This window comes from Gallus gallus, chromosome 4 (genome assembly GCF_016699485.2).
Source record: "Gallus gallus isolate bGalGal1 chromosome 4, bGalGal1.mat.broiler.GRCg7b, whole genome shotgun sequence".
NCBI classification, from domain to species: domain Eukaryota; kingdom Metazoa; phylum Chordata; class Aves; order Galliformes; family Phasianidae; genus Gallus; species Gallus gallus.
Genome location: NC_052535.1, coordinates 11,034,327 through 11,049,402, shown reverse-complemented (window position 1 = coordinate 11,049,402; position 15,076 = coordinate 11,034,327). Strand labels below are relative to the sequence as shown.

General features: G+C 51.2%; 1 protein-coding gene and 1 long non-coding RNA gene across 3 annotated transcripts in view; one reads left to right on the top strand and one right to left on the bottom strand.

Moving 5' to 3' along the window:
• The window catches only part of LOC107052075, a 46,260-nt gene extending 43,686 nt beyond the window's left edge, over window positions 1–2,574 (top strand). For both annotated transcript variants that reach the window (XR_005859195.2, XR_005859194.2), the window contains one exon: window positions 1,224–2,574. This is a non-coding gene — a long non-coding RNA (uncharacterized LOC107052075). The remainder of the gene's footprint in view (window positions 1–1,223) is intronic.
• A 285-nt stretch (window positions 2,575–2,859) lies between these two features.
• Window positions 2,860–6,120, bottom strand: POU4F1L (POU class 4 homeobox 1 like). The gene is made up of 2 exons (NM_204759.2): window positions 5,934–6,120; window positions 2,860–5,540 (listed from the first exon to the last, which is right to left on the bottom strand). The coding sequence occupies exons 1-2, from the start codon at window positions 6,051–6,053 to the stop codon at window positions 4,635–4,637; spliced, it is 1,026 nt and encodes a 341-aa protein (NP_990090.1). The 5' UTR covers window positions 6,054–6,120; the 3' UTR covers window positions 2,860–4,634.
• Window positions 6,121–15,076: the final 8,956 nt, after the last annotated feature.

The window sequence follows — 15,076 nt, the reverse complement described above, 5'->3', positions numbered from 1 at the left end:
ACAGAGCTCTATTCTTCTAAGTGATGTGAGACCAAGACCATGGTGTTTGCATGGGTAAAAAGCATCATATTAAATTTCTGGAGGTCTTTATTCAACATTAAAAAAAAAAACTGTAAGTTTATTATTGAAAGACTGAATGTGTAAAGCATGGAGCTGTGTTGCTGTGTTTTTGAACATGTTATGGCTCTGGTCTTGCTACAGTTAAATGTTAGAGCTGCTTGTGGCTGTAGGGAGACTGAGCACCCACAAGGACCCAGCTCGTGATTTTGGTAGCAAGAAGAGGAATTGCAGGATTTGGTTATTGGAAAGGCTGCCCAGGAGATGCGTCAAGGCTGAGTCACCCCGCTGCTTGCTGCTCCCCAGAGCTCCCGTCTCTGAGCTGAAAGCTGGAAAGGGGCCCAATTTTTGCGATGAACAGGATGCCACGTGGACGAAAGCTGAGGTTGGAATGTCCTGGGGAAACATCTGGGCTGGAGATGGGGTTTGTCTCTCATACCTATATTGCTCTGCCCCAATTCCCCAAATCTTTCCACAGGCAACTAATTGCTAATCTTCCTGGGTTCCAGCCTGGCTGTCCTCCTGCTTGCTTGGGCCCCTATGAAGCCTGTAATTACTGCTTTACTCCTTTTTCCCCTGTAGTGGAACAGAGCCTACTTCAAGCACCGGCCTCTTTAAAAATACATCTGCTCTGCTCTGCACTAAAACACATAGAATAATAGAAGAGAGTCCGTCAGCAGGGGCATCCTTTACCTGTATGGCTTTCAAAGGCAGGAATCTTTTAAAGAACATGGAACATTTTCTCTCCTCCAGACCCAAAGCTGAGTGCAAAGCTGTGACGTGCTGGCAATATTTGAACGAGGGGGTTGATGGTGTTGATGGTCACCTTGCTGATCCCCCATGTCCTTTCACAGGTCTATATAGGGTCCAACCACATAGCTTAGGGCTGGAGAGATGGGACTCAGCAACTTGCCTTGCCCCACTTCCCTTCCCAGAGGGACAGCCAGCACCTTGGCAGTGGGATTTGGTGCAACTCTGTGCCAAATTGCTCTGTCCTAATAAATAAATGAGGGACGCTGCTTCCCTCAGATGTCTTCAACCACATCAGCATTTGCCTGGAGATAGCAGGCTCAGTTCAGCAGAGCATATGTAACTTTCAGTTATTACCTGTATGCTCAGGGGAGTTTGGTGCCTAAATTTTCTGTGGGATTTGACTTTTATGGCAGAAAAAATGCAACGGTGAATGTGGCATGGAGCTCAACAGCAGGAAAGTATGGCAAAATGATCCATCTCCCAGGGCTCACTGGGCAGAGCTCCAGCAGCCAATGTCTGAGAGCTTCAGCAGCCACGAACCTGTGGGAATCTTTCCTCGGGAAGCCTTTGCAGCCATGTCCCCATTTGGAGATGTCTCCATGTGCTTCAGTCACTCATCATCTCCACCGTGAGTGCACTGCCTGTAGAGTTCCACAGTCATACGGATACGGACTGCTATGTGGACACCTTAGGTCCTCTCAGTGGGCAGTGCATACTCACCTGTGCACCTCTACTTTGGAGCCTCGTCTGTATCAATGCCCCAGTCCTATCCCTGGATCTGTGTGAGCTGCGTACTATGTTTCCGAGTCCCAAGGGTGAGCTATGTTCCTGCTGTCCCACCCCATCCCCATCCATTCCATTGGATTGGTGGTAAACTAGGGACCAGGTGGGTGAGAATGCACTTAGAGATGGACTGGATGCCAAAGCCACAGTTTGGATGAGCTAGCTCGTGTGTTAAACCCCACATGAAGAAAAAAGTAAATAAGAGAGAGAGAGAGAGAGACATATGCCCAGCCCAATCAATACACCTTTTGTTCAATGCTGTTTTGGCTTTCGGGTCACAGTTCAGGGGCTTCCTTTCCACTCCAGGAACAGGGAGTGTGCACGTGCCATGCCACCTGTGTGTGCAATCCTGTTCCTTCTTGCACAGCTCTGCCTCCTTTCCCTGCTCTGGACTTCCCCCTGAACTCTCCCTACACTGAACGCACTGCAGAGAGACTGCGTTAGAAGGTTTGGGCATCCGCTCTGCTGTTCCTATGTTGAGACCCCTATGTGCCATCGCAGAATAAACCCACTCACAACACCCCACAGAGGACAGGTTCTTCTCACCTCACATGCATCCACATCAGTGAAATACCCAGCTTAGGATTGCAGGTGACGAAAATTGCATTGCTTGCAAACTTTGAAGAGGGGACGGAGCAGCACCTGTGAGCTCGGGGCAGCAATCCCAGACCTGCAGTGCTTTTTGGGGACTGGAGCTCCTGGTTTTGGACGTGGGGGTCCCAGTTTTGAGGGCCACCGGGGAGGCTGTGAGACGGGAGCAGATCGGAGCGTGTTATGGCTGCGAGGGAGCAGAGGGAGGGATGCGAATGGGGCGCTGCTAACGCTGCACGGAGCTGATTCTCCAAGGCCCCCCCGGGCAGCACTCAGCATCCAGCCTTCATTAAAATTTCATTGCCAGCACTTGGCCAAGGTCTATTTATGAAAATGCGCTTTTCGCTTCATGGGAAAAAAAAAAAAAAAGAAAAAAAAACAACAAAACAAAACAAAACGAGAAGAAGAAGAAGAAGAAAAGAAAGAAGGAAGGAAAGAAAGAAAAAAATCAGAACGGAGGGAAAGAACAAAGGAGGGGATGGGGTTTGTAAGACCCGTGCGGGCCGGGGGGGGCTGCAAAGTGCGGTGCTCACTCCGGGAAGCACCTCCTCACCCGGCGTTCCCTGAGCGGCTCTTTCGGATGCTTTTCCCATCTTTTTTGCGGATTACGGAGCCGCGCTGCCACTTGTCGCCCTCCCCACCCCCCCCATCCCCCAGACACAGCCCGGCTGCTGGGGGTGCAGCACCGCCCCGCGATGCGCGCGGTGCGTTCGCTTTTATTTCTCCTGGAAAAATAAGAAGTTACAAAACAAAAGCCCGAGGAGCCGTCACCCCCTCGGTGCGTGCCGTGCCCCCCACCCGCTGACAGCTCCTCCCGGCCCCCCCAGCCCGGCGGCGGGGCAGCTGCAGTGCGTTTTTCGGTGCGGTTTCGATGCGAGCGGAGTTACTCCTCCGTCTCAGAGGCACAGCGGTCGGTGAGCGTTCCTCGCTCCGTCCCCATATCCGCGCGTGGGGCTTCGCTGCGCGCATGGCTTGCGTGGGAAAAAATCAGCCCCGGGCTCTGAACGCTGCTTAAGCGCTACTTTCGATGCTTCTCGCCTTATTTCGTTGCTCCCCGGCCCGGAGGAGGAAGGACGGAGATACGCGGTGGGGTCCCGCGGCGGAGCCGGCGTCGCCCCCGGGCGCAGTAAGTGCAGGAGGCAGGAGGGGGGGGTGAGGTAAAACGTGCATGGTTTATTTGAAATGCTGCAGCGTACACAGACACCAAATTTCATTCAGCACACACACAGCGAAACGAAATCTCGTTTAAATAATAATAATCAGAAGTTTTAAAAAATAACAATAATAAAATAAAACGAAAAAAAAAAAGAAAAAAGAAAAAAGAAAAACCCGCCAATAACAAAGGATTCGGAGGCAAATTTCTCTCTTAAATATGCAAAGAAGAAGAAGAAAAAAAAAGAGTATTCTTGCCTTAGAAAGTGCACAGTTCGGTACTGCCGGGGACGCCGCGCACCGCTGCCCCGGGCCGCCCCCGGGAGCCCCACTGGTTTGATTGTCGAAGCGTAGGATACGTTACAGTGAAACCATACGGGCAAAAACCAAAGCGAAATAAATTTCCTTTTTTTTTTCTTTTTTTCCCCCCGAATAAACGGTGACTTCCAGGGAAGTGCCAAAAACAATTATTTTTTTTTTCTTTCCGTTTTTTTTTTTTCTTTTTTTTTTAAACTTTTTTTTTTTTTTAATGTAGCTGATGAGGTAGAAACAGAAACATTATTGCAAAAATGCGAGGGGACAGCGAACAAAACCATGCAAGTGCGTGTGTGTGTGTGTGCGCGCAGGGACCGGGCAGCGAGCGCAGGGTAGGGGGAGGGGGGGGGCACGGGCCGGCGCCTTCGTATTTACAGCCGTCGGGGCGGCTTCAGCTCGTTCCCTTTCTTTTCTATTTGTTTTTTTTTTTTTTTTTTAAGTTATTTTTTTTTTCCTTTTCGTTTTTAAAAAGAAGAAGACGGGACACTGAGGAGGGAGCGGTGCCCCAAACCCTTTGCCTACCCAAGCCAGGAAGAGGCTGCGACAAAGCCCCGTCGGGCTCTCACCGCCGCTGCCCTGGCCCTGAGCACCCCCATAGCTCCCCCCTCCCCAACCCCCCCCCCCCACCCGGACCTTTCATTTCAGCTTCTCCATTTTCTCCACTTTTTCCCCCCTCCAGTTTAGTCTACAAAAGCAGTCTGTACCAGTCATGACAGCGGGGCCACTGTGCCCGCGGCGGCGAGGAGCGGGCACTGAGCTGAGCCGTTCGCATCGCTTTGGGTGGGTTTCCCTTTTAAGGTTTGTTTTTTTTTTTTCCCCCCCCTATTTTTTTTTCCTTTTCAATTTTTGTAAACAAAACAAACAAAAAAAAAATCAACCCAAACCCTGCCCAGTTCTGGGGGGAATATTGGCTGGGGGGGGGGGGGGGGGCCACGTCAGCCGGAGAGCCAGGCACTGCCCCCGCCGCCTTCCCAGCCCCATCTTCAGTAAGTGGCAGAAAATTTCATCCTTTTCTGCTTCTGTCTCTGATTGCAAAACCAGACCCTCACCACGTTCTTCTTCAAGTCTAACTTCTCGGCGATGGCGGCGATTTTCTCCGAGGAGGGCCGTGGCTGCACGGCAAAGTAAGCCTCCAGCGAGCGCTTTTCGGGAGCAGCGATGGAGGTGCGCTTGCGTTTCTTGTCACCTCCCGTGTAGATCTCCGGTTTGGTCATTTTCTCCCTCTGGGCCCGCTCGGCCTCCTCCAGCCAGGCTTCTAAAATGGGTTTGAGGGCCACCATGTTGTTGTGGGACAAGGTGAGAGACTCGAACCTACAGATTGTGCTTTGGCTAAGGCAGCCCACCCCCGGGATCTTCAGGTTGGCCAACGCAGATCCAACATCTGCCTGGGTCACCCCCAGCTTGATCCTCCGCTGCTTGAAGCGCTCGGCGAAGGACTCCAGCTCCCGTGGGTCCGTCTCTGTCTCGGGGCCCGAGATGACGGCGTGGGACGCCAGGCCGTGGGGGTGGGACATGTTCATAGGTTGGGAGTGGTGGGCCATGTGGTTAATGGCCGACATGTGGGAATGAGGGTGGGACGGCGTGGAGCCCACGTCGGGACCCGGCACCCCTCCCAGGGGGAGGGCAGAGTTGAGGTGGTCCAGGAGCTCTCCCTCCAGGCCCTGCGCGGGCTGATGGTGGTGGTGGTGGGGGTGGTGGGTGGTCAGCACGGACGGGTGGTGCAGGTGCACAGAGGACGAGGTAGGAGTGCAGGACACGCTGCTCATGGTGTGGTAGGTGGCATCCGGCTTGAACGGATGGGTTTTCTGCGATACTATATCCACAGCGGCCAGAGCCTCGGCGCCCCGTAGCAAGGTCTCATCAAAGCCCGCAAAAATGTTACCCTGGATCTGGATGTGGGGTTCAGGGGGGAAAAAAAGGGGGGGGGGGGGGGGGCGGGGGAGCAGAAAACAAACCAGAAGAATGGGAGAGGGTTAAAGGGAAGTGGCGTTACAGACGTCTTGCTCTGTCCCTAGGCCAGGTGAGCTGACCGAGCTTAGCCTCCCACCCAAAACATGGCAGCAGTACCCCGGGCACCGACCCTTGTCTCCCAGAAGAAAGCAGAGAGGATGGAGCTGGTGGGAATCCCAAGGAATCTCTGAGTTGGGCAGCGGGACAGAGCCGCTCCGAGGACGCCTGATCCCACCAGCCCCATTGCAACACATGGGAACCCCAACCCCAACACAACCCCAACCCAAACCCAAGAAAGACACAGACCCCAACGTGGGGGACGCCCGGCTTACCTGGGGGGCGGGCAGGCAGGCTCTGCGGATGGCTTCGGAGCTGGTGTGCAGGTGGGGGTACTTGGGCTCGTGCAGGATGGGGTGCATGCTGAAAGCCTGCTTGCTGTTCATGGACATCATGATTGGGCTGGGAGCGGGGCAGGGGCGCTCCGGGCTGCCCGGCTCCGGGGGCGCGGTATTGTCTGCCTCTGCCGCCCGGCATCGAGGGCATTATAGCCCGGCCCCCCCGCCCCCCCGGACGCTCATTGGATAGGCTTCGCCAGGCCCCTCCCTCCGCCCGCCCCGTGGCCACTCCGCTCACCCCCCGCCTGGGCCCCCTCCACTCTCCCAAAGGCAAAAAAGGCACCCTGGGATAAGCGAAGAGAGAAATAAGGAAAAGTTTCACCAACTTTATTTTTTCTTTCTATCTTTTCTTTTCTTTTTCTGCATTTCCCACCTCTGTCCGTGCGTCCCTCTCTCCATCCCCTTCAGCGCTTCTCCATCCATCCGCACCCGCACGCAGCATCACCTCGTAGCATTTCCTTCCCTCTGAGTGCCCCCACGCCCGGATCCTGTCACTGCTCGCGTGCGGTGTATGGTGGCTGTGTGTCTGCCACCCCTGTGGCTGCTCCCAGCCCAGTGGAGGTGTGTTGGGCAGCAGAACTGCTGCTCCAGAGCTGGGAAACCCCCCCATACCTGCTGGACATGGAGACGGAGGCTGCAGGGTTGGTATGAGGGTGCTTCGTTATGCTCACAGCATATGATGAGCCCATTTAATCATACGCATGAGCGTATGATGCTCATGCAGCAAGCAGATCCCTAAAGCAGAGCTGTGGAGTTGGTTGCACACAGGGGCGTAGGGAAAGCCTCGTGGGGCAAAATCCTGAGTCCTGTACCTCTGGTGCCACCGGAAAACCTCATCCCTGCTGGCCTGAGGGATGACAGAGGGACAACGGGCAGTCCCCACACACCCTAGTCCAGCATACTTCCTTCTCATCTTCTGAGTGCCAGAGAAGCTCTGCCAACATGCTGATGCTCCGCCAATCCAGGAGCTCAGAAGCTTTTTTCCCCTCCTGCTTTCCACCAGCACAGCTCTGAGTCATGGTCTCCCCTCTGCTGCTTGCGCAGAGATTGCAGCATCAGGTGATGGGCAGGATGCGGCTGCCAGAGCCTAACGTTAGCTGGGAGCTCTCTGCTCAGTGGAGACATAGGCAGAATTATTGCAGAGGTGAATTGGCCCTCCTGGGTGCCTTGTGGTGAGCCCAGGCATTTCCAGCTGGCAGCTCCTGTGCTCATTCACTCTCTTTTGACGTCCAGAAGCTTTCCTGAGGGGTTTTTATCCTCCTTTCGCTGGGCTCTTCCTGGTGGTCACTCTGTTGCCCTTCTCCTCACTTCCTGCATTTCAGCAGCTCCTGGATGTAACTCCCCCGAGGGACACCAGCATCTCACCAAGCTGAATGATGCTGAAAGGAACCGACTGCAGAATATGTCCCAAAGGTTGGGGACAGTGTGCTTTTCCAAGCACACAGGCCTCCACGTTTTGAATGTCGCCCTGTCTAGAGGACACAGCTCTCAGCACCTTGCCTTGGGTTTGCTCCACCTCGGATATGAACTTTCTGAGCAAGAGTGACTCACAGTGGCATCCCCCATGCATGCTGCACACAGTGTCACTGCTGCTGTCCCTGATGCTGAAGCACAAGCAGGATGCATGCACAGTTAGGGGCACAGTGAGGCACTATGGGGACAGTAGGAACCACCTCCAGCTCCAGTCCATGGATGAGCCTGTCCTTCCACCTCCTGAATGGGTTTGTGGTTTGTGGTGTACCCCTGTGCTAGCCCAGGCAGGGAAGAGAAGAGGTGTCCTTCATAAACAGTCCCAAAGCCTCTGGATGTATCTAGGACTTACCAGTTCCTTGGGAAGAGCATACCTTACAACCAGGATGTGCAATAACACGGCAAAACATGTAGGAATGCTTCTAAAGAAGTAGTAATGATAAACATTTTAATGACAGCCCCATTGGTTGGCTTTGGAAATTCATCCTGAGACAATCCCCTACACATCACATCTGTGTGATGAGCCAGAAAGCTCTTCGGGTCATTGCTGCTCCTTGTGAGGCTCAGATGTGGTGGTTATCTGCCACGGCATGCGAAGTTAGCAAAAGGAGTTGGGGACACCGTGGTACCATGACACCTGCAGATGCTCTCGCTCATCATTCCCATAGGGAACCAATTGTCTCCGGCAAACTCTGTGCCTAAGAAACTCCTTCTCCCTGTTGTTTTTGGAAGACAACTCATAGTTTCTCCTTCTGTCTGTCTGCCTTTAGCCAATGAAACCTTGCTGTGCTCCTCCTAATCCCCACGTTTTCAATCAAAGGACACCTCAATGCAGACTTTTCAGAGGATTGTCCTGCCTGCCATGTGGTTGGTGCCTCGGGCGGTTGCCTGCAGACTCCAGCTGTTTTTATTACCTAAGTGGGTTTGATTGCTCCTTCATTTGTGCCTGAATGAGAGCATTTGGCACCCTCATGGGCTTTAATGGGGTCTGTGTGCTCTAGCTACCAATTATACCCACTGGCAGCGATTAATAGGAACACAGGGCAGAGGGGACACAGCTTTCCAGGCCTCCAGGAGAGGATCCAGGGGAAAAGACACACGGAGGACTTTCTGCAGAATGATGGATCAGAGGCCCTACAGCTGCCCCGAGGTGACCGTTGCCACATCCTTCTCATCAGCTGTCTCGGCTCACTCTGTGCAAGCTCGGACACTTTGGCCAATGGTGGGATGATAAAGGTGGGTGTGTTGGTCGGAAGCCAATGGGGTATACCCACTGCCTTTTCCTCATGGTCCTTTCCAGATCTTTAGCAGGGGTTGAGCCAGAAATGGTGAATTGGTGAGGCCCTGGCACTGCTGCCCAGGGAACTGTGGGTGCCCCATCACTGGAGGTGCCCCAGGTTGGATGGGGCCCTGGGCAGCCTGAGCTGGTGGAGGCAGCCAGCCCATGGCAAGGAGTTGTAATTACATGGGATTAAGATCTCTTCCAACCCAAACATTCTATGATTCTACGAATTTCTTGTGCACTGGAAATTTTAGGTTTATTCTTCAATCCAGACCTGAATAAGTAAATTTCTTGTTCCCATCTCCATCACAGCTCCTGCACAGGACGATGCCTCCAGCAGCATCCTCTCCACCCCAGGCTGCCGAGAGCACGTCTCATCCCCACCATCTGTGGGGATCCCCGGGGAGGATCCATCCATCAGAATTAAGATGTTCAGGGATTAAATGCTTCGATCTCATCGGAATTGACGTTTTCTGATGGAAATTGGATTTGTCGGAAAATGTGTAAGAGGCTGTACCTGCACGGGTGATGGTTTAAATGGCTTGCTTGAGTGCAGGAGCAGAAAAATCAAGCCCCGAGCGCTTTTTAACAGATGCACTAAACTCTATAAGCTGTCTTGCTGCTGAGAGAGGCCAATGGCATCAAGGAGAACACTTCACAAGGCACTCACACTGACTTAAACTAGGTGTGTAATGAAGAACAGTGCTGGGACAAGATAAAGTGAGACCCCATTCAGAGAACAGAGAACAGTGGCAATGCAGAAGACTCATCAGAGCCAAATTCTGCATGCTTTCTCACCCAAAATTAGGAGAATTGGAAAAAAACATCAAGTTGCAGCACAAAATACCATGCTATCAAAGCAGCTTTTCCAGGAGACTGGGAGAGGGCTATGGGAAGAGATCCCAATGATGACAACAAGACTTTCTTAGCCCGAATACCAGAGCGTGTTTTACAGCACAGATATAGCACTTGAGGTGTAAGAGGAAAGCCTACCCATGCAGGCCAACTCTGCACGCCAGTTTGTAAAAATCCTTATTAAAACCCCGCTGAGCCTAATCGCGAAAGATAGCTTTTAATTAAAAAGTGCAACATTCAGCCAAGTTTTACAGGGAGATTGCTATGACCCCGGGAGATGCCAACCAGCAATAGACCAAACTCCTTCCGGAGGGAGGGATTTTTCCCATCCCTTGCTGTTAGCTGGCAGGGAGCATCTCCGACTGTTTTAAATGGGCAACTTCGCGAGTTTCCTGAGTGTGGTTTCTTCCATTAGGAAATGGGAATCCTTTAACAGCTCACCCAGGCAGCAAAATTCCTCCACTCCATCTATTGCATTAGGAGCCTGGAGTCCATGCTGCTCAACTCGGTGGAGCAGGGAGAGAGAGCAAGAGAAAAGAAAATCCAGATGGGGCAAAGTGTAGCTTGACTTTTTAATGCTAAATTATTTACAGTAAGTAAAATCGTGTGTGTCAATTGTGAAAAGAGTCCAATTTGTTTGATTTACATTGCAGGGGGGTGCCCTAGGGTAGGGGGTGTTTAACTATCTCCTCTAATGTAATTGCCTATGGCAGCCCGTTAAATATTTGATAGGCTGCCTGAGCATAGTAAGGAACTTTGTCTGATACGCTCCTGCAACCCTTTCAGCGTATCGAATGTATCTGCAGCCAGAGAGTACCTGAGCCCTTTCTATTGTGTAACTGGTGCTAAGAGTGCTTATTTTAAGCCCACGTGCACTGCAAAGGGCATGTTTTAGCCCATGTTGGGGGGTATGTTTGGGTAGCGTGGCAATATGTGCTTTCCACCAGAAAACGGGGCTCTTCCCCAGTACCAATGGTTTTCTCATGAATAAGAAGCCCTTCAAGCACAGGATGGTCTGTCCTCGGCTCACACTCTGGCTGCAGGTTGGTAGTTGGGATGAGGACAGCAGAAGGGTCTGTGGGCATCAACAGCAGAGGTGGACTGCAAAATATATTTTACGGGTCCCAGGCTGTGCAGCCCAGCCCCAAATCAACCTCTTACTGCCTTTATATTATTAATGTGCAAGGTGGACATGCTCAGAGTGACCTACGTGTGACTAAGGAGGCACAAAAGTTCTTAATCCTGCCCCGTACACATCTGCTGCATGCCCCCATGGGAAGGGCATAACTGGGTCCCTCCTACCCATCATGTCTGCATCCAACTCTGGTCCCTATGTGTGGAAGGACAGCTCATCCTAAAAACTAATTGTAAGAGCACTGCTCAGCTCCTTGACGTTTCCACTCCAGCCTTTGTCATCCGCAGCTCTGTTCTCAAGAAGACAACTGTTCCTTAACCCATGAAAAGAGGAGAAAAGTGTTTGACTAATCTGACCCTGCAAAGCCTGTTGCCTGCCATGTGGATTTGCCTCAGATCAGCAGTTTGGATAGGCTGAAAGACTGTGGGATGTGTGGACAAGACTTGTTTGGTTGTAAGGGAACTTCTCTGCTAATGCTCTCCATCACTGCAGAAGATGAATCCAGCTGCTTAATGAAATGCTGGTGGAGGGAACAATTTCACTTCATGTGATAGCTTTTGAGGACCATCTTGGTTCCAAGGATATTCACAGTTCTTCTTCTTTCTGTGTGTATTTGTAGCACAACTGATTTGGCTGAGCCTCTGAGAAAGGCAGTCATGCAAACACTGTAAGGCCTATTCCTAAACCAGAAGAGTCTACAATCTAGAAAGGATTACTGACCTTGTTTTATGCAGGGAGAACTACATCCTGCAAGTGACTTGCTCTGTACCACCAAGGGATGGACCTGGAGCTCATCAGCATGGTACCTTGAGACTCCGGGCAATAACAGAAACATCTGAATTTCAGCCCTGGTTGAACTGGGAGCAGGTGACAAACCTCAGGGCACAGCCTTCTAGAAGAGGACTCTCAGATATCCTCAGTGGCATATCCCAGCTCAAGGGACATTTTACTTTCTGTACCCAAGCAGTGACCTCCTTCAGCTGCCACTCAGACTAAAGAAGAAGGTAACTTGGAACAGACATGAGCCTGGAGAGCTTCAGTTCTACTGTAGATCAGGACTGAGGTCACCTTCAAATCATAGAATCATAGAATTGCTTGGGTTGGAATGGACCTTAAAAATCATCTAGTTGTGAGGTTTCATACAGACCCTGAGCTGCCTGTAGGAGATAGAAGTGCCTCAAGTTACTCCTTGGGAGGATGGTAGGGAGCTGGAAGACTCCTCAGGAAGCCCTCATACCTTTCTGGTCAACCTTACCAGTCCCTGGGAATTCCTAGAGGGCAGGAAATATCATATCACCAGCCTGGGGTGGTAAATATTTAACAAGGGAAAAACCCCTTCCTTTCTCCCTCCCCCTTCCATACGTATTCAGTTCCTGCATCTCCTTCAGCTGATGGCTCTGGCCTTCAGCTCTCAGGCTTTTCCATCACAGTGCCACGGCAGAGCAGCAGCAGGGAAGGCCAAAGCTCTTAACTGAGGTAGCCATAGATCAGTGACTACCATGACTGGTGTTTGCTCAGCAGTAGACAAACGTGGAATAGCTTGTGTTCCCACTACCAGACACCCTTGTCTTCTGCAGATGTGCTTCTGGGACTTCCACAAACTTGTGCTAAGGCCAAAATACAACCCTGGTCTGCCAGGGCAGGGTAACAGCTGGTTTGGATGAAACCATACCTTCTAGTCTAATAGTTTTGGCACCCATGAGGGCTGTCCCCCAGCACTCCTTCACTCACTGCCATTTCCAGACACACAGTGAGATGTGCTTCATTCAGATATCCATCAAAAAAGTGAGATAAGGCAGAGTTGCACTGCCTTCTGGAAATAACATCCTTGTCACAACAACCAAGGCATGTCCCATAGTGGTGGGTTCTCCAGATCCTCCACTGTTTGGAGGGGTATAGTGACCCAGAATTGGAAGAGATGGATGCAGGTTGCTCATGGTATTGCACGATAAAGTTTGAACGTCTCTGGGGATGGAGATACCCTACTCTCTCTAGGGACCCTGCTTGGTAAGCAGGGAGAAGCTGTCAAGGATCTTGATCTACAAATGCAACCAAAGCTTGCCTGGGGGTGTTACATTTGCCTGATTTAGCATGCAAACACTGCAGGGGGATGCAGATGAAAGAAGTAGGCTCAGCTAAAGCCAGCACCCCAGGCAGAGAGGAGAAAGTGAGACCCACACCAAACCATACACTTGTCCTTATGAACACACTGGGGCTTCTCGGGGGGGTTCTAAAGTGATGGGGCTTCTCAGAGGGTTCTTGGAGTGGTGGTCAATGGGAGGTAGGGATGGCTGATCTGGATGGGGTAAAATGGGTATGGAAGACCATCAGATGAGGAGCAGGAGAAGAGACCTGGTGGGCTCCTGGGATGCAGGCAGAGGTTTTGCAGAACGTGGACAAGCAGAGATCCAAGCTGATGCTCCCAGGCCCCTGGGGACTCCCAGCCTGCCGACACCAAGACTCTCTGTGGTTCTCCATCCCTTGCTGTCTGCTCCAGCTCTTACAGAAACCAGCTCTATTAATATCCCCATCTCTTCCTCTCGGCCCATTATTCTCCTGATGGCCCAAATTTCCAGTTAGCTCCTCTCCAAATTTAAACGATTGCTTCCCCCTCTACTCTCAGCACCCCCCCACCTTTCCGAGAGATGATGTCACTGATGACCTATATTCTCCTTCCTCTCAAATGGCTGGCGCCGGGGCTATTAGATCCCTGCTGCTGGGCTGTGATTGGCTGACAGCCAGTCCTAACCTCACAAGTAACCACGACCATTCACTACCAGAGGGAAACTCGGGCACTGCCGGAAAAAATTGGGGATAGGAAGGAAGGATGGAGCTGGCTAGAGCTTACTCCCACACAGGAGGGATGGTGTCAGTGAGGGGAGAAAGAGGAGCAAGAGTTGTCAGCTTTGACCAGAAGAAAGCAACTATGAGAGATGTAGAAAGCATCCTCGGTGCTCCACTTGCCCTTGGAGGCTGTGAGGATGGAGTGGCTGCGACCCCATAGACCGCTGTCAGGACAGCTTCTCCTCTCACCTACCTTACACCTAAAGCACTGCAGATACTGATGGAGATAGTGCCGTGACATATGTTTGCACACCCCATATCTTCTACCCCAAAGCCTGTAATAGCCTAGAATGCCGATTCAGCAGTCCCTTGTGAGCCTGGATGGCTTAAGTGTTTTGTATTTCTTTGCTAGGCAAAGCACAGTATCAAAAGTCAGTGTGTTTTAGTGCTGTAACAAACTCTTCAAGTGCTTTCTTGTGTCATGATTCCATGGAGAATCTCAGCATCTACCTGCACAAAGTCATTAATCAACCAAGAGGCCAAAGCTCAATCAATCTAAGGAAGAGGAGCCCATGAATGACTGGCTAGAAGAGACCTTCCTGATGGTCAGAATAAGCAGGGCATGTCCTGCCCATGACTCTAATCAGGGTATTCCATTCCTAAAGCCTTCTTAAGGCAACATCTCTGGCTCTTCTCAATGCACAGCGGTGCTTCAGTCCCATCCAGTCACAAGAAAGGGAAGAACTACCAGAGCCAATGCCTTTGGTACCACCTGGAGCTGATCAGCTGGAGATCATATTTCTGAGAGGAAGGGACAATATGGGGAAAGGCAGCTATGAATAGAAGTAGGAATAGAGCCTGATGCATCATTCCCATTTCTGGGATGCTGTAACCCCAGCAGACTCCCTCATCCATAAGCATACTCCATCATTACCAACTTCCACAGCTGGCAAGAGACTTACCTGAACAGCTGAAGGGCTCAGTTGTGCAAGAAACACATCCCAAAGGCCAATTGTAACCTCCCGCTTCTCCTAAACAAATTACTTTTTTCTAGAAGTGAGCTTTTGGCTGAACGGTCCAACATCTTGCCGCAATGGCACTTCTATGCCACCCTTTCACAGGGTTCAAATGCTTCTGAGACACAGCCAAAGCAATACAGCAGGCGTGGGGGACAAACCTGCAGACTGTCTCCTTAACCAAAGGAGATTCCTTCTGGGCCTCACCCTGGTTTATTTAGCAAAGGGACTTCCCTAGATGTTAATGAATTTTGGATTTCCAGCCAGAGAGAGAGTGGGAAAAAAAAAAGAAGAAAAAAATGATAAGAAAAAAAGGAAGAAGGAAAGAACAGGAGTAAAGTGAGAAGAGGGAGAGAAGAAAAATATGGAAGGAAAGAAAGAGTCTTGGTTTTCTGAGTTAGAAGCAAAATTATCTTGATTTCCGTTTGAATAATTCATGTTTGCCACAGGCCATGTATTCCTGAGCTTGGGTGTCAAGTGTTTATTGAATATATCTCTTGACAGGGCACTTGTGTGATATTCAGCCATTGCCAGAGCA